We start from the raw sequence: 19,077 nt of genomic DNA on the forward strand, positions 1-19,077 counted from the left end.
TGTATTTAATACAAACATATAACATGCATGCTCACTGTGTTGACACCCACATCTGGGCTTTCGTGGACCTTCTCCGTGTTGGGGCTGGGTGGTTTGAAACAGGCCAGCATCTCCAGCAGGTCGAAGAGTGTAGTGAGGTGTGGCTCTTGGAGGAGCAGCAGCATGGGAATGTGCTCCTTCTGAGGAGGAGGCAGACAGGAGGCTGGCAGCTGGACTCCCTCGCCTTTCCTCTCCCTCCGTGGAGCTCCCAGAGAGACAAACACCATCTGGGGATCAAACAGAAAAACATAACTCAGAAATTAATCATATGGTTCATACAACTCCAGTCTAAAGCAGTTTTGGTATAATTTAGTGTCACCTACATGATTAGAAATAAAAACTAGAGAAATGGTTTAGAACACAGACAGCAGCTTCTTATGAACTGATAAAACACAAAGTTACCTGCATGTCTTTAAAGCCCAGCTCATGCAGAGTCTTCTCGTCATAGTCTGTGGTGAGTTCATGACCAGAAGAGATCATCCTGACTGGACCCATCAAACCACCTGTGGGGAAACGACCTTTTTAAAACACCACCATACGAGAGGATCTACTGACAGGATGAAACTGACAGATATTTATAAGTAACAACAACAAGGGCTGACCAGGGAAGTCTCCTGGTTGCCTGCCGCTCTGGCCGAACTCCTGCAGCTGAGCCTGCTGGTTCATCTGCTCCTTCTGCAGGTTCTCATACCAGTGGGTTACCTCAGCCCGCAGGTCAGCAACCTGGTCGCTGGGATACATCTCTATGGTCATCTGCAAATAAACACATATGTAACTTGCTGAATTTAAGTATCATTTACTTTGGCTAGCAAGAATATAATTTTTAAATGAAACAAGCTGTTTTGAATACCTGATGCACTACTACATATTAAATCAATATAACTATATTAATACAGAACAGGAGACTGAATCATTTCTCCTCTCTGCCTGTAGTTGGCAGTTGGACAGCACCTTGTCAGGCAGGCCAGCAGGCTGACAGACGATTCTGAGCGGCAGAGACTGTTTGTCACTCAGAGCCTTCAGATGGCTGCTGATTCCGGTCCCCTCGATCTGCCACTGCCGCAGGTGGTAGGCAAACCTGCCGGAAACATTAAACAAAATATGCTGATGATCTCTACTACTGTGTAATATGAAGCGTTTTTGTATTTCTTGTATAATCATTTCATGTGTATGCACCTGCGTCGGAAGGCCTCCAGGTGTGTTTTGAGCATGAGCAGCCCCCTCTCGATGCTGGTCAGGCTGGAATGAGCGTCCTTATCCAAGTTGGCAGAGGCCATCAGAAGGCTCTCCATACACTTCCTGATAAACTCCTGCTCCTTTTCCAGGCCAGTTTTACCAGCTGGGGACAGAGGCGGGACACACAGAGAAGACAAGACAGACGATTAAGTTCAAGGTTAATCTACAGAGAAACAGGTTGGCTAAATTAATCTTGGTTTTCACTGGAAAATATTATAGCATTTGCATTGAGAACTGTCTAACATGTCAAGAACTGTGTATAAAGACTGGAGGGATACTTACCATTGATGTAGTAGGAGTTGATGTACTGAATGGCAGCACGGCTGATATCAGCAGACTGAGCTCTCAGAGCGATTCCCCACAGCTGGTCCATCCCACACAGCTGGAGACACACAAACACGCACAGAACTGAAGTGAACTGACTAAAAACAAGACGATTATGTGTAGACCTCACATGTATTCGTTTCTTAAAAAAGTGAACATTGAGAGTCGATGTACCTCGCAGCTGGAGGCGTTGTCCAGTGCACTGGTAGCCAGACGGGCTAGGTTACAGAGGTGCTGAAAGAGGTTGAGGCCTGTCATGCTGATAGTTTCCGGTTTCAGCTGGGGCATCTGCAGACACACAGTGACATGAACACACTGACACCAACATCTACACACAGCTGCAGCTACTGGTGTACTCCATTCCAGGTTACGTCAAAGCTACCCAACCAAATACATTTATGAAAGAAATGATTTTTGATGTGGTCTGCAAACGTAATCTCTATACCTTCTCCAGGAAGAGGTGTTTGTATGTCTCCATGCCCATGGCGTGCTGGTCTTTGCTGCGGACCTGATTGAGGAACCAGTGCAACGCATCATCGTAACATTCAGCGTCCTCCACAAGACAGTGCCACAGGATGTCCACCTGCTCCAGGCTCAGTCCTGACGGACAGAAACGTACACAGCCTCAGTTACAGTCAGAAGCACAACAGTAAATGTTTCTGTTGCACAACATTGTATGTTTATCCTTTACTTTATGCCCTTTATGTTTATACATTTATTTGGTTACAGTTTTCTGGTGGATCTTCTGGTCTTAAGCCAAGAAGAACAACAAAGATAATTGAGCAATGATCTAGGAAGATCTAGGACTAAAACCAAAAAAACAACAGTGGTAATAACCACTGACAGTTCAATGAGTACAAGAAATTTTCAGTTTGTACTTCTGTACAGATATGTTAACTTTTCAGTGCAATTTACGTCAAATTTCCAGAATTTCTTGGTCTGGTATGAATGGAACTCCAAACTGGTTGACCAGTGACAAGATCTTCGCTTTATTCACTATTTTATCTGGCTTTTAAACATGTTGCACCACTGGGTGAGGTCAGCTGAATTTAAAAGACACTTAAAAATGCTGAAATAATACCAGGAATATGAATCACTCTCTCCCCTTTACACACAGAGATACAGGGGGAGCATTGTTCCCAGTGGAGCAGCTCAGGTTGCATAATGAGGTCTATTTTAGCACATTCCACACAGACTCAGAAAAACCAGTCAGTGAGGGCTCGTTTCCAAACCACTGTTTGATGTGGGTTTCTTCGGGTAATACACTTGTGTTGGCAATGCCAGTACAAACAGCTGGAGAACTGATTTTGCATTTTTAGGCCAAAGTTTTAGATATTTTTTTTTCTTTTTATGGCTCCTAAAGTCTTTTAGAAGATCAATCCTGACATCCATAGCTGTTAGCTATTCTCTCAAACAAAAGACTCACTGTAGAAAGATTTTCTCAATAAGCCCTGTTGTTGACGTTTATGAATTATTGAATTGTATTGTAGCCTGTTGGCCACCAAAACTAAATAAAGTAACACAGTTCTGACCCATGATCTGTAACTATTGTTAGATGATGAATAGTTATGATATTTTCAAAATAGAAAAACTAATTAACTAACTAAAGGCAAACGCCGTTCATCTTAAGAAAAGAATACGATTCTCAGAATCTTACTGAAGTGATCTGGAGATCCCAGTGTAGAAAAGACACAAGTGAGGAACTGCAGACGGACCTGGACCTCTGCACTGTGGCTGTACCTGCAGTAAAGGAAGAGTAGGATTAGCACTGACATTTCTAAAAAGATAAATTATGATGTTGGCCTGAAGAGACACCCAGGTGACAGATAATAAGTTCATCCGTCTAACAGATAAAGTGTGAGGTACTTCCTCATACTGAGGCTAAAAGTTGGTTTCAATTACAACCTCCTTATTATAATGAAGCAAAGCTTTAATGTGACTGAGGTGAGGGCCTGATAGACTCACAGTGCAAATTTGTGCCGATGTTCTCTGACTTCTTGGATGTAGTGTTGCAGGTTGTCGAAGAACAATTTCATCATGTGCAACTCTTTCTCCGCCCACCTGACAGAACCAATAATCACATCAGTGCAAGATTTAAGAAGAAAACATTCACTGTGCCAGCTTGCAGTGTGAGGCAGGGGTACTGTGACACTCGAATGAAACAGTGTTACTCACATAGTGATCCAATGAGTGTCGTAGCTAGAGCCAAACTGCTGAAAAGTGCCAAAAAGTTTGGGTAGTAAACGCAAGGAAACGACAACAGACCTAAAAGAGAAGAATCAAAATAATGGTCAAAATAATAGAAACAAAGAAAATGTTAAAAATGTTCTGGGAAATGCATGTTGTTGCTGTATAAGCAGCAACTACTCTTATCTGTGCACAACATTTGTGTTTTTTTGGATGAAGTAACTTTTATCTGAACTTGTTATCAGGGCACTGCCAACAACAGCAGCCATTCAACATGTCCAATATTTTCCAGGACAAAGTTTAATTCAGTATTAAGATCTAAATTTTAAGAGCACGTTTTATAGATGAATTTGTTATAGTCAAACACTTTTAAAAACCTTGACATCCAAACAACCCGGCAGACACCCAAACTGTTCTAGTGTAGGTCACCCTTACCGATGATGGGCCAAGTTGTCAAGACAACCCTCGATGAAGCGCATTCTGATTTGTCTATCAGTGAACCAACAGACCAGCGAGCACAGCAGCTTCTCTGCTTCATTAATCAGACCCTCAGACAGATGAATCTACACACAAATGAAAAATTAGACCATCTTGTATATCTAACTCCAAATATGAGCCAGGTCTAGAGAGAAAAGTTTGAGCCATACAGCGTCTTCATCTTGCACCAGGTCCCATAGAAGCGTGTTGCCCTTTTTGCAAACATTATCTAGGTTGATGTCAGTCACAGCATGGCTGCTGGAGTACTGGTGTTTGTGAACAGCTGGACCTGCAACAGACATACAGCATTCACACATTTAGGCTTCTTAAATCTTTCAAAGCCGATTATAATTTATGTATGTGTGTAAGGATCTAGCAAAAAAGTAAAAGCAAACTTTTGTGTAGGTCAAAATAACCTGATGATTCTAAACCTTGGAGTGTGGCTCACCTTGCACCAGGTGCTCATGGTAGATAGAGGCCAAGTTGGGGAGGTGCTGCTGCAGGTGGGAGCTGAGCTCAGCATGGGAGTTGATCTGGACCAGCTCCTCCTCGCAGCCTGACTCCTCTCCATCAAAGTCAGCCATGTTCTTCTCTGACTTGGCGCTGACTTGGGAGCTGCTGCAGCTAACATCATCAGCACTAAGCATGTCCTCCACCATAGGACTGGAAAAGAAGAATATTCAATATATAAGTTAGGATACCATGACGGAGCATGTTGTTCCTCAGACCATGGTGGCTTAAAACCAGACACATAGCATACACCCTCAAACTCTCCAGATGCTGAACCCATACTTAGAGGGTCCTTTGAACTTCTCCCTTGCACCATGCTGAGAACATCCTTACAGGTTTTTACCGATTTTTGTGTTGTAATGAACTCCACTTGTTTCTTTATCAGAATCACCACAAAAGGAAGAGTAGCAATCTCACCCTTCGTGATGGTGGTGGTGATGATGGTGATGGTGGTGGTGCTGGGGCCCGATGAAACGGCGGCAGTTGAAGAGCTCACTGCCCATGGCCTCTCCAAGGAAGTCCCCAGGCCGTGGCAGACAAGGAGGTTCCTGAGGGCCCTGTACAATCTGGGAAGGACTAATGTCTGGTGGCTGTTGCTGGGACTCCGTCCCCTCAGGCCGGGCAGACGATGACGAAGAACAAGCATCCAATATCCTCATACGGCCCTCTAAAGATGTTGATGCCGCTGTCACCATGACAGCAGAAGTCTCTGGGTTGAAGGGGAGAACCTTTGGTTTGGTTCCTCCCCCTGAGCCACTGGGCCCAGCTCCCTGACTCGTTCCTTCACCAAGAGCGTCCTCGGCCTTTCTTTTCCTTGACTCTGTCTGCTCACGGGGCTCTTTCTGCTGACTGCCTTCAGCCGCCGACCGGTTACCCTCATCTTCATCCTCATCATCATCATCGTCGTCCTCCTCCTCCTCATCTTCCTCTTCATCATCCTCCTCCTCTTCTTTTAAGGCCTCACTGTCTGCCATGTCATCAGAATGCATCTCACTGCCAGGGCTCCCGGCTGACTGGCTGGCTCGGCTAGAGGCAGCTTCGTTGCTGGAAGCCTCACTGCGACCGCTGCTGCTGCCAGGTCCGCTGCTGCCTTCCTCCACACTGTTAGCTGTCTCATCTGAACTGCCCTGCATGGACTCCTGAGGACACACAACTATTTCAGACTGGGGGTATCCAACATATCTGGATTTATTAAGATATCACCGTAAGGAAGTCCTAGCATGCCTACAGAGTTTTACTTCTAATCCATACTATAGTACTGTTTAAATTTTACTGATTTATATTTTTGTATATTGTATATACCTCTGTATCAGACAGCCTTTGCTGGCTCCTCTTGCTGCCTGTCATCAACTGGTCGTCCATCTCCATGTCGCTGCCTCCACTGTGTTGAGTGTCACTGTTGTCGCTGCTGTCTGGACTGGCAGCTGGTGAGCCTGGAAAGAGGCAAGATGACATCAAAACAATTGAAATATTTTGGACATCAGAGAAGATGTCCAAAAGTTTGAAAAACCAGATTAGAAAGATCTTTGAGTTCCGAACAGTTGGTTAGATGCATTTTGTTAAACCCAGCCTCGTCATCTAAATGTGTGGTCTCTAAACCCAAGCTCATATCAAAAACCTGATTTGCAACAGTTTTCATATCGACAAGAATCCAGGCTGACCTTTCTTGTTTCCCATGGGGAGGTTGGTATTCAGCAGGGAGGCAAAGGAGCTTTGTTTGGAGAGCTGAGCCTTTGCTGCCAGGGCATTGTTCCACAGAGCTTTGATCAGCATAGAGGCCAAGTACAATGTCTGAGGGATAAGGAGACGAGAAAATGTAACAGACAAGTAATGCCCACACCAAAATAAAGTAGGGTGAGGTTTACACTGTGTGACATTTATTTCAGGTTGTGTGCGTTACCTGCTCAGTGTGTGCGCTTGGATGCAGACCTGACACCAGGTTCAGGACGTGGCGGAGAGGCACTGGGTCCAGGTTTTTGATGAGTGAAGGGAAAAGGTCATGGATGTAGCGACTACAATGTTTCAGCTAAATGCAAAAACGACATAAATGTCATATTTAGGGGGGAAAGGATCTGGAGGAAACAGGGAAACACTGATTCATTTGTAGAATCAACAGGGCTCAAATTTTGTACTTAATCTGTAACATTAATTCAATGAAATAAAATCTTTCTCTTCATTGCCTGAAAAATAAATCTAAAAGTTCTGAAAGAGTTGTGTGTGTGTATATATATATATTATAATCATTGCTTGCATGTGCAATCTCTACCTTTAAAATTGCTCTCACACAGCTTAATCTAAAATCAATATTTGTGAGATACAAAATAAATACCGGTACATTTAATAGGACCATCTATAGTGCTCATCACATTACAAGTGCTAATATTTAACATTGCAGGAAACGCCATGCTGTTCAGTGAAGCAACAAAAAGAGTAATGGAGTGAAATAAAGCCATGCAGACGTAACTCGGCTCCGTCTTACCTGAGCTGCAGCCCAGATGCAGTCTACATGCTGTGTGCTGAGTCGGCCTTCAGCAGCCAAAAAGTTCAGGATCACTTGGCACTGTTTAATAATCTATAAAACACACACACACACACTGAGAATACGCACTCCTGGGAGAAAACTAAATCACCTCCAGTCTCTGGAGTTGCACTGTTTAACTAAATAAATGTATACTGCTGGATGAAAGACTTACTTCAATGTGCAAATTCGGCCCAAATATGTGCTCCACCACATTGTTGTGGATAAGCCAATCAGCTAGTTCCTTTGCTATTGACCTGAAATGACAAAAAAATGATATGTTAAAGAGACATGCCAATGTAATTAGTGTGACAGGAGCTCAACATACAGAGCAGAAATATTTATATACAGTTAATTAAGCAAAGCAAAAGCCATTACTTTTGTCAATGGATGTACTGGCACCTTGGTGAAAGCTTTGTGCACTGGCATCCGTTTCCTTTTTAACTTACGTTTCTGTGTCGGACACCAGGGACTCATTGTTGCAGACATCATTGAAGGTGTGAAGCTGATTCTGAGAGAACACAGAAAAAAATCCATGATGAGTGAAGAAATAACAGGCTGCATGTTGGTGGCACAACAGGAAATAAAGGAGGTGGTCAACAAACAAAGTAGCCCTAGGCTATAATAATCAGTTTCCTGATAACATAAACAAAAAAGAAAAGTAGCTTTTTTTTTTTTTAACCAGAATCACACTACAATACCATGTACACTAATAAAGGTCTCCAGCAGGACACTTGCCAGTTGCCGCTGTGCTCCAGGGTAACAACCTACATGAGAATGTGAGCGTGACTCACTGTGATTTGGCTGAGTCCAGCCAGCCTCATGGTGAGAGTGGGGGACATAAAGTATTTGAAGGCAAGGTCCAAGCTCTCCTTGTCAAAGCACAGTGCGCTGTCCAGCGGCTCTTTTACCGTGCTCCACATCAGATCGGCCATATTGCGTGCCGCACTCTGCCGCAGCTCCTGGTCTGACAGCTTACACAGATACCTGAAGACAGCATCCAACATCATTTAGAAATACCCAACAATCACACAGATAACCAAGTGCTCATGTTAGCAGAAATATTACCACACCATTAAGATCTCTTTATCAAACCTCAGAGCATTATGCTTGATCTATATTTAAATACAAATAACCTATTTTCCATATAAACTGAAATGAAACATTTATTTAATTAGAGACCGATTTTGGATCACACTCGTTTTATTCAGAATTTTTTTCAATAAGCTAGCAGTGTAGGAGGACAACAAACTAACTACCAAGACCAAACACGACAAAAACACTCTTTCCTAAAGTCTACAGTGAGCAAAAAAGAAAACAAAATCCAGATTTTGCCATACGCTAGGTGACTATACACATGAGTTTTTGTTCCATATTATATATCTTTAGCTGTTTAAAAGCTGAAATAAACATTTGTTCTTATTAGTATAGATACAACAAAACCTTGGAGAGCAGAATTATGAAATGACACTTGTTTTTATTACATGTTATTCCACCTGTGCCCTTGCTCAGTGAGACTGAAAAGGCAACAAGGCAGCAAAGCATCAACCCGTGTCACATGATTAAGCCTACTAACAAATCCATCTCCTCTGATGTCATGTGAGAAGAGGAAGAGGTTGACTGGAGGCCTGGCAACTGTTGCTATGGCAACAGTCTCTTCCTAGCAACAAACGTGTAGCACTTGGTATTTGGAGTAGAGAGCATGAGCACTGACTGAGGGAAAGACAGAATCAGACATGTCTGGCTTCCTCACCTTAATGACAGGAAACCTCCATTACAGCCGAAGTACAACCGTGTTAAATGAAGTTTGCGTGCAATTTACCAAATCATTAAAAGTGCTGTGATTAAGATTTTAACAAACTGTCTGCTTTGGGTGGAAAAGTTGTTGGATAGTATACTGAGGTGTTCAGATAAATAGAAGGCAAATCTGTCTTAATCTATTTGTTCTCCCACATCCTTCCACGTGTGATTATTGATATGAAATTGTGATGCGTATGGATCCAATGATACCTACTGGATGAATTGACAGTGTATGGAAGATCACTTTTTTTATTCTATAACAGTAAACAAGTGCGACTTTGTGGACATCTGCAAAAAGCTGAGACACACATGCTGCTTTAGTTCTAAACAACTGAAACTGTAAACTCACCGGATCACATAGGTTCGGAAAGGTATAATGTGCTGCATGACAGCGGGAATGTGCAACCATATTCGGATCTGTGGGCAAAAACATTATCACATAACATGCTGCTAGAATTTCTTTATTAAATGTTTGCAAGAATTAAAATACACACAAAAGAAAATGACCACAACGATTGTGTAAAAAAAATGCCATTGTTTGCTTGGCAAGACTCACATTGGAGACAATGGTGATGAAGGCGTGGGCAATGGGAAAGGGGAGGCTCTCAGGAGTGCCTGACTCGAAGCACTCCTTCATCAGGGAGAGGCCATGCTTCCCACAGAATAGGCAGACATAGCGCAGCAAATGCAGAGGCACCTCTACATCCTAGAAAATGAGAGAAAAAAACATTTTCTGTCCACTTTCCTGATATAAATATAAACATAAATAATACATTTTGTTGTGGGTATCAATTCAAGTTTGAAAAAAAACATCAAATGTGTATTTGCTTTTATATTTGAGGTGGTAGTTTCCCTTCATATTTCAGCTGAATAGTTTTACAGCCGTTTCTTAATTCCATTCCAAACCCTTTGCCCCTGAGCCTAATGAAAACTTTATTGTGGTGGGAAGGTGAAAGCCATCCAACAGACAGATTATCCAGGGACACATTACTGCTCTCTGGAGGACAGTAACTTCATCTGCAGGAAACCAAAGCATATTCCCTGCCAAAGTCACCAGATTGTAGTGTAAAACGTAAGTTCTCAGCAGAGTTTCTACTGACAGTACAGTACCACATGGAAAAGATGATGAGTTCGGTTTAGAAGTAAAGAATTTCTTTGATTATGATTCCCAACAATGTTTATGTTGGAGCACAATAGAGCTCCTTAGCATGGAATCCGTGAGGATTGGCACACAGTAATAATGTAGGTGTTGACAAAACAACCAAAGAAGGCAGGAAATGTGGACAATACTTGGATAAACAGAGACCTGCCCTCAATACCAAAACCCCAGAACTGGTATTAAACACATAACCCAAAACTATGTTAGGCCATCATGAGCCAGAAACTAGCTACACTTTTTGTCATGAAATGGCAAATGCCTTGGGAAACTTTAAGGAAATCTGTGTTGCACTGGTACTAAAAGTGACTGACACTAGAACTGAATTATGGGTAAATTATTATCTAACAGAAAGTAAGAAGGAGATTTACTATCCCTGTGACATATGCAGTCACCAATATAAAAACAAACAAATGTCAGCTGAGTTAACAGCATAAAATTGATTCAAGACCACAACAGAGCTGAGGGAGGAAACTGGAAACCTCACCTCAGACTGTGTTTATATTTGGGTACTCAGCCACCTGGGAATCAGGTTCCTTATGTCAGAAGTGAGATAACCTCTCAGGACAGCCGATTATCAAAACCTTCAACCTTAGTCAATGCAACGAACATATCAGACTGCAGCTGTGTTATAAAGTCGGGATTTTGTGAGGAATGTGCATATTTTCTTATAATACATTCTAAATTTCTTATCTTCTTTTTATTATAAGCAGGTGCAAAACCACAGTAATGAACATGATGATGGATCCCACCACAACAGCCCATGACTTGTTCACCCTCCTGCCCTCAGGCAGACGGCTGTGCAGCTTCAAAGCTCATACAACAAGGCTGAAATGCATCTTCTTCTCCAAGGCTGAGGTTCATGAACTCTGTGCCATAAGACATCCTCCGCACTTTTACTGCCCTTATTCTAACATGCCGTTTGTTTTTTTTTTTTTTTTTTTTTAACAAATAGGTTTTATTGTCAGGATGTCGTCATTTTAGGTTTTATTGTTTGTTTTAGGCAATTTATTACCCAATATCTATTTTAAAGCATATAAACTTACTTGACTTGAAACAATCAAAAATAAAAAAAAATAATATTTATTTATAATAGGTTTAGAATTAAATATATGTATGTCAGTCTATTTCAAAACCGAATAATCTCATGTTTTAAATCGTTTCCTGCTGCAGGTGTTAAAATAACAAATTGTAACTAAATGCAGCAGCACTATGAAAACTAGGGATGTCCCGATCAGGATTTTTTGCCCTCGAGTCCGAGTCTGAGTCATTTGATTTTGAGTATCTGCCGATACCGAGTCCTGATCCGATACTTTCCGGACTCTCTATAAAGGCACTCATTGCAGCAAAACCTGTGTGTGTGTGTGTCGCGCTACCGCCACACTGGGAGATTTCACACACGCAGCATTGAAGTCTCGAACCCAGGACCTCTCGCGCCAAAAGCAGCTGTCATACCTCTACACTACAAGACACAGAGCCACCCTGCATAGAAGGCATTAACTTTGACAGCCCTGATAAATATATATCCGAGTCCTGATCGGGAGGTAATGTCCGATTCCGATCGAGTCTGAAATCGGATCGGGACATCCCTAATGAAAACACTCAATACAATTAAGTTAATGTAAATTTCTTACGTTCATGTCACAGAAGGAGCCAAGGATGTTGCTTTCATGAGCAGATATGTCCTGAAAAAAACACCACAAATTTAGACACGTGTCAACAAAATGAACAAGGTTCTGTTCAAATGTGAGTCCTGCTTAGATAGCGTACTTGTCAGGTCTGTGATCTTAGACCTGTTCTTACCTCTATGGTGGGGTGTGTATTGTGTTTGTAGGCTGTGTAAAGGGGGAACTGGATCTGGAAGATCTTGGCCGCACACAGCAGCAGTTTCTCCCTCTCCTCCGTGCTCCAGGAGCTGAAGGGATCCTGGATGTCATTGTTACCATCACTGCTACATCCAGCACCATCATGACCACCACCAGATTCACTGCTGCCTTCCCCAGGACCCAGGGCTTCAACCTGTGCTTCAACTGCTTGGTTGGCCCCCTGATCCTGGCTCTGGGTTCTATTCTGGTTCAGGTCAGGTGTGTCAGCATCCTCTTCAGCAGAGTCTCTTTCCACATTCACAGGTTCATCCTCACCAGGCGAGGCAGGCTGGGGGAGAGAGCCAGGTGCAGACTCACCTCTGCTCCATTCAGACCCCGGCCCCTCCGCCCCAGACACAACCCCTTTGTGTGTGTGATCTTGGGAACTGCAGAGCCGGTCTCTCAGGCTGCTGATCTGAGCGATAACCAGGTTGATGAGGGCGTAGACCAGCTGATTGAAGACCTCCAAATGTTTGTATTCCTTGAAGCAGCACAGACACTGCCTAAAAGACAAAAGTAGAATTAAAGAAGCAATCACCATAAGTGGTCAGTGTGATTCTGGAACCAACCAGATCAGGATCTCACTAAAGTGTAGCTTTTGCAGCTGGTCTTCAGAAAGCTATGGGTGACACATAGATCAAGTGTCACTGTACTACGTGCTCTGTACGTCAGCTACATTATACAGATTGCTCATTGACTTTGCCGAGGCCAAGTTCCTACTGAAATCACTTCCTTTTTCCTTAGTGAGTTATAACTTTGTATACAAGCCGTCGCTGTCAACCATCAAACTCAGCATTATACTGCAATGCTTTTAAACTCTACAAAGATGGACACACATAGAGACGAGGAAACTGCTTCTTGGTAGTTTAGGAGGAATGAGACAGCAAATTTAGGATGTTCAGCAGCACAGTGTCTCCTTCAGACACCAAATATAAAAACATTCCAGCAGGATGAATAAAAACAGACCCAAGATAAACAGCAAACTAAACAAGCCATAATTACTTGTGTCTTGTTGTCGTTGGCTGGCCTCAACTGTCAGAGCAGATTAAGAGTCTGTGCTGCTCTCACTAAACAGGAATCGGCCCTAAGCTTGGAAATACCGTGTTAAACATGTATATTTATATGAGATATTGATGTGAAAGTAAAAATATTGGGCCACTGCACTAGGTTCAGTCAGAACAAGAAAACTTTGGCAAACATGGTATGAGGATGGTAAGGGTGCTCCAATCAATCGGTATCAAATAGACCAGTAAGGTACTGTAAATTTCATCAAAGTCCTTGTTTATATTGAAAACACACTGCGTGTTTCCCACAGAGCAGGTAGCAATTTGTGGTGGCACCTTGCCACCGATGCGAGATAGGGGCTCGTGGTGTTGTGACGGTCGGGGGAGTGTGTGCAGAAAGTAGGATTTAAACACACGCTTTCTGAAGCTGCTATAGGTTAAATATACACCAGTATGCTTATCTTCTGACTGATGAGACAAAGAAATACATTTTTACTAGAACCCTGCCTTAACTCCATACATTACAGGCCAGTAGAATTAGTTTGCCCATATAAAGCAAACCCGGCATTTATATTTTTACATTTCATGTTTCATGAATTACTTACCACCCTGAAATCAAAGTTGAGTTTTTACTTGCATTTGTGCCTATTTTACTTCCAGTCTTTAGGTTCTGTATCATTCAAGGAATGGATTGCAAAAACAGCTGAAGGTTTTCATTTCACAATACAACAATGTATTACAGTTTTAGAGATCCTGAAACTTTAAGGCACAAAAGATCAAGTAAAGCCTTGATTTATTCCTGTGTATTCCTTTATTCCTTAACAGTCAGATTACAAAGGAAGCAGCACTGACCTCTGTGTCCAGGAACTGATGTAGCCCAGCACCCGCAGGGCATGTTCCTTTTTTAGCTGGAAGCCTCCTTCACTGCCGTCTGCATCCGATACTGAGGAGAGAAAAAAAAACCTGTTAGAGAACAGCTGATGAATTTAGGAATATGATGAACACATTTGTATAGTTTATGTATGAGGTTATTTATATGTGAAAGTGACATTTCATTGATCAAATACAAATAAATAACAATAGATTCCCCTAAATGACAGTCCAGATCTCCTTGTAATGGATGGATGGATGGATGGATGGATGGATGGATGGATGGATGGATGGATGGATGGATGGATGGATGGATGGATGGATGGATGGATGGATGTGTGCAGTGTGTTTCAAAAAACCTTTACAGAATATTCACAGTATTCATGACCAGCTATCCCAATGGGAACACACCATACTCTATAATACAAATTTCCTTTTGCTGCATCTTTATAACACTGGTTGCATGCTAAAGCATTCTGAGAGATTCAGAAGAGTCAAGTTAATTAAATCTTGTCTTTAAAATGGAACTGCAGACATTGCATGTAGAAGATTGCTGATCTAATGGTGCTCTGATACTTATTGATCAGCTGTCTTCAAAAACGCTGATCAAAGGAGTGAATCAGTCTCACTTTTTTAAAATCAAAGTCCCTGTTTATATTAAAATACGCAATGACACTGTGCTGCTCAGAGAAACTTGACCATTAGTTTAGTTTAACATGCTGCCTGACCAGTCATATTTATTTAAAAAAAGATCTGTGAAATGGGTCTGGAATCCCGTCCCCATCTCTTCCACTTGGTTCAAACCCTACTGCACTAATTGTAAATGTTTATCTAAAATAGAGTTAGTTTAATGTGATGACTCATTCAAGAACGTTCCAGATCCACTATTCAAAATAACTAGGATGGCTGCCGTTGACAAGGAACGACTGAGGAGACAGGAGAAACTGTATTCAGGTGAAAAAAGAGCAACACATCACTTCTAGACATAGAAATGACCACCAGTGTTTTACCTAAACCCATGTAACCTCTACCCAGGTATACACATTTCACATGGCTCTACTGCATATATTTTTTAAAGTCACACCCAGTTCAGAGGAATCTTGTGTCTACTGAATCGTGGACCTGATTTGGACAGACAGCACACCAAGAAACAACAACAGTCTTGGATCCACCATCTAGACCATATCCACACAACGTCTCAATGAAACTGATCCGATACATTTTTAGGTCTGAAAAAAAACTGAATGAGGCTTCGAGATAAACCTTCACCCTAGTAATTGGAAAGAGAAACATGGGTGTAAAACTGAACTCAGCTGCAACTCTGCATGGGTAAACACACAAAGAGGAGGGAGACAACTTCAATGTGTGATCACACTCCTTAGCTCAGCAGTGACTGAAATGTTCAGCCAGACTGGCTGTGTTTAAATATGAATGTTCCAGCTGTGACACTATAATAAATGCTGTTCAAATGGAGTGCCTTTTTAAAGGCAGCAAAGTGTGGGCCGCAAAAGATCTGAAGCACTCTGAATGCAAAATATGTCAAAAACATCGCAGACAGGAGTGCGTGTCATTAATTCATTCTATTATGCTGTCTGACTGTTCTATGCTGTTATTGCAATGTAAATGTTCTGTATGTTCATTTAAACATGAGTAACATCTCTTCAATATTCAAACATGACCTCACAACTACATGTAGATGTCCTAGAAATACACGGGTACAATGTACAGTGTGTTGGTGATAAATGGTGTCAGCTAGAAACATACACTTCCATCTTATTATACATTTATTAAAACTTAGGATCTAAGTTTTTTTCAGCAGTCAGTGAAGAATCAAGGATGATGAACCAACACTCAACAGCATTACTAATATGTTGATATTTTAAGTTTAGTTTATACCAATTCATCACAGAATTCAAAATGAACGATCATCAATAATGGCATTAGTAAAATTCTTTCAACAACCAAAGCAAAGGACAGAACTATTGATCCTACGAGGATGATGAATGTCTGAACAAAATGTAATAACAATCCTTCAAAGAAGCACTGCAATATTCAGTCTGCATCAAAGTGGTAAATTCACTGGTCCCTATGTTGCTAGCATAGCAATACATGATTTACTGTCCCTAGGTCAATCCCAACTCACAGCTGGCATTCAAGGTCGCCTTGCTATCAACGCCAAACTTCATATGTCCAGAAAGTAAACAATTCTTCTAGAATAACCTCACCAGCTGTGAGCCCACACGAAAACCCTGTTTGTGTTCTATTATTAAAACATTGTTAGACATGGTCAGCAGGTAGAAGGTTGGTTCAGCATGTTGGTGCATGCCTGTGTAAATGCTGAGGTGCTCAAAAATGGAATTTTAGAGAAACTGTGGTTGTTTCCCTCTTAAATACGCATATGCTTGGAGTGCGTGTCATCCCACTGTCCTACACTTGAACTTTTACCACATTTCCTCTATTCTGTTTTTTTTTGGTACTGGGTCATTGGTTACTGTCACCTCAACGTGAATGAACCCATTTTGTTGTCCCTCACACCTACTTTTAGTAGCATTTATTTTAATATGAAAACAAATGCGCTTAACATGTCCCTGTAAGTGAGACAGTGAACTAACCAAAGCATCATACAATCCTGAAATTTCACAAATAAAGAAACTTCTCATCAGCATGCATCAAATGATGATTTTCATTACTAAAATATCAACTCATCAAAACAATGATATTAAGTTTGTAAACGTGAAAAACAGAATATTGCCACCTTTTTGTAAAGTTAGCCCTGTGTTGGGAAACACTAGGTAAACAGAGACCCTCGTCTCGCACACACACAAATACTTGCTGCAAATCTGAGGTCACAGGTCACCTACAGACACAGCACATGGACCTGCCAGTCATGTTGACAGAGCTGCCGCAGCTGACAGCACCCAGCTGTGGAACAACCATCTCAGCCCATCCGCAGTGTTTACGCTGGTTTGTATCAGTGAAATAGTTAAAGCATTGTTCTGTTGCCACTGACAAAATAAACACAAAACAAACTTAAACCAGTTTCACTTTTGAAGAGGTAAAAAAACAGCAATTATCAGCTATGAGCTGAACAAGGGGAAAGCAAAAACAATGACCTTTGTCTAATTTTACCCAACTCAGCACAAGACAACAATCATTTCTTTGTGAAAAAAAAACTTGTATGACAATTTTGTTTTGATACTCAAAGTCTGGCGTTCTATCCACCTAGCACCTGTAATTCCCCCAAGACTACCCAGAGATGATGACACACGGCATTGCAGCCAATAAGAAAGGCACAATATAATATAATAAATAAACTGTAAGTGACAACCCTTCCAGGGCAGGCATTTTGACCCAGCACCATCAGTCAGCCACACTACTCACACTCTGACACAGTTATGATATATTCCCAAATAAGTACTACTCCTCCTCCTTCTCAGTTAAACCAACTTCAGCTATATTTTGGAAAGTTCACGTGGTGCAGCAGAGTAACACCCGAGGTTTTTTATGTTTGGAGTGGAGAGCTATGCTACGGTCAGGTGCAAGACTGCTCATTAAAGCAGTTTCCCTGAGAGGATCTCTCCGTCTCTCTCCTATAAACACGGAGAGAAAGAGATCAATAGCATACAATGGGTTGGACTGCTACACACATATAACCTGTTAATATTTCCTGCAACCGCGAGTTTAAGGCCACTGGTATAGGAAGGATATGTTTGCTGTTGTCTTTACGTCCTTAAGTGCTGCAGGGCCTGGTTAGCACTTCTGGACGGCTAAGTTCTGCTATAAATGCAACCTTGTATTTACGTTTGTTGGCTTAAGCTAGCCGTGATGTAGAAATGGGACTTCAAGGCAATATGTCCTTTAACATTGCCATCAGGATGGTCAAGGAAAGGAGCTAATTATGCTACATATATCTTGTCGAAAAATGCATGCGGATTAACGATGTGCTATATGCCAAAATATGCGCCTCGATGCAGCCGTTAATTTTCTAAGGCTAGCTTAGTTGCAGCTAGCTAATAACATTGTAAAGACTCGCCAAAACACTCGAGAAATCAACATCATCATCTTCGTGTCGGTTCTATTAACTACTAGTGTATTGTGGAGGTACTAGGCCATTGTGAACTCTGAATGTGGCCATTGGTAAAACAATGGGTGGCAGCGGAGTGGACAGCTAGCAGACTGACCTGACAAACACATCAAACAAAGTCAGACTGCTGGCTAGCTAAACTAGCTAACTTCCAAATCGGTGCAACCTGCGTTTTAAAATATCGACATCCCTAAATATGTCGAATTTGTTGGGTGTTCAACTGTACTAAAGTGTTTTAACTTATGACTAAGGTGTCACTTACAAAACTAATCGAGTTAATACGATTTGAATCGGTTTTGGAGCTAGAGTTGTGTATAGTGTTTGACAGACAGGCCCAAAAAACAGCCAGTTTGGATGGGAAATGGCAGCATTCAATCAATCGGACACAGTTTGACAGTAAGACGTTACTGTCACCGAATGTAACATGTGAAGTCTGTATTGCAGTTTTATCGTTGCAGAGCCTGCATGGAAGGACAAGCTAACCAAGAAAAAAGACAGTTATATTTAGCTAGCCACGAAGCTAACATGCTTCCATCAGTGGACAGCGATGCTAACATCAAGCAGCTAGTTCAGCACCGTGTGGTGTAAATAAAACAATTTGTTTACTTACTTTCATTTAAAACCTCCACCAGCTCGGCGCAGTTTTCACACATTGTTCATAAAGAGGCAAACTGAGTGCTGCTACTCAAACCATTGCACTGGAAACTGTTGTTGGCTGGCAGCTGGTTGTTTTGGGGGTAAAAAGGCCCAGTGGAGGGAATGATTGGTGAAGGTTATTCCACCAAATGAGACCAGGGGAGTCCGCAAGGTGTAGAATGTGATTTGCATCCAAGCGAAGCTGATGTACACCAAAAACTACGAGACACTGGAAGGCAGAAATCGAGTCAGTCTCCGATCTGAGCGTTACTTGAGAGAGTAGACACAGCAGCCATGTTGAAAAAGGAGGGGAGGGGGGGCGACACAGCATGTAGGTAGTTCGGGACTTTCCGTCTCGTCTCCTTCGCCCG

The 19,077-nt window shown here is 41.9% G+C and overlaps 1 protein-coding gene across 4 annotated transcripts in view; it reads right to left on the reverse strand.

Annotated features, from left to right (window-relative positions):
• LOC114438505 (ubiquitin carboxyl-terminal hydrolase 34-like) overlaps positions 1–19,017 on the reverse strand; it is a 33,737-nt gene extending 14,720 nt beyond the window's left edge. For 2 of the 4 annotated variants that reach the window (XM_028409950.1, XM_028409933.1), the window contains exons 1-28: positions 18,681–18,723; positions 13,969–14,059; positions 12,051–12,615; positions 11,882–11,932; positions 9,648–9,797; positions 9,441–9,508; positions 8,086–8,278; positions 7,741–7,802; positions 7,467–7,548; positions 7,253–7,345; positions 6,674–6,799; positions 6,435–6,564; positions 6,076–6,206; positions 5,191–5,912; positions 4,712–4,926; positions 4,434–4,552; positions 4,222–4,349; positions 3,775–3,864; positions 3,565–3,660; positions 3,257–3,339; positions 2,045–2,199; positions 1,774–1,887; positions 1,558–1,657; positions 1,216–1,378; positions 991–1,117; positions 642–792; positions 442–542; positions 51–266 (exon numbers count right to left, since the gene is read on the reverse strand). In XM_028409950.1, the coding sequence (XP_028265751.1) occupies positions 51–266; positions 442–542; positions 642–792; positions 991–1,117; positions 1,216–1,378; positions 1,558–1,657; positions 1,774–1,887; positions 2,045–2,199; positions 3,257–3,339; positions 3,565–3,660; positions 3,775–3,864; positions 4,222–4,349; positions 4,434–4,552; positions 4,712–4,926; positions 5,191–5,912; positions 6,076–6,206; positions 6,435–6,564; positions 6,674–6,799; positions 7,253–7,345; positions 7,467–7,548; positions 7,741–7,802; positions 8,086–8,278; positions 9,441–9,508; positions 9,648–9,797; positions 11,882–11,932; positions 12,051–12,615; positions 13,969–14,059; positions 18,681–18,723 (4,365 nt within the window). Of the gene's footprint in view, positions 1–35; positions 267–441; positions 543–641; positions 793–990; positions 1,118–1,215; positions 1,379–1,557; positions 1,658–1,773; positions 1,888–2,044; positions 2,200–3,256; positions 3,340–3,564; positions 3,661–3,774; positions 3,865–4,221; positions 4,350–4,433; positions 4,553–4,711; positions 4,927–5,190; positions 5,913–6,075; positions 6,207–6,434; positions 6,565–6,673; positions 6,800–7,252; positions 7,346–7,466; positions 7,549–7,740; positions 7,803–8,085; positions 8,279–9,440; positions 9,509–9,647; positions 9,798–11,881; positions 11,933–12,050; positions 12,616–13,968; positions 14,060–18,680 lie in introns of all 4 variants that reach the window. The other 2 variants (XM_028409925.1, XM_028409941.1) reach the window with 2 other exon arrangements.
• Positions 19,018–19,077: the final 60 nt, after the last annotated feature.

This window comes from Parambassis ranga, chromosome 1 (assembly GCF_900634625.1).
Source record: "Parambassis ranga chromosome 1, fParRan2.1, whole genome shotgun sequence".
Taxonomy (NCBI): Eukaryota; Metazoa; Chordata; class Actinopteri; family Ambassidae; genus Parambassis; species Parambassis ranga.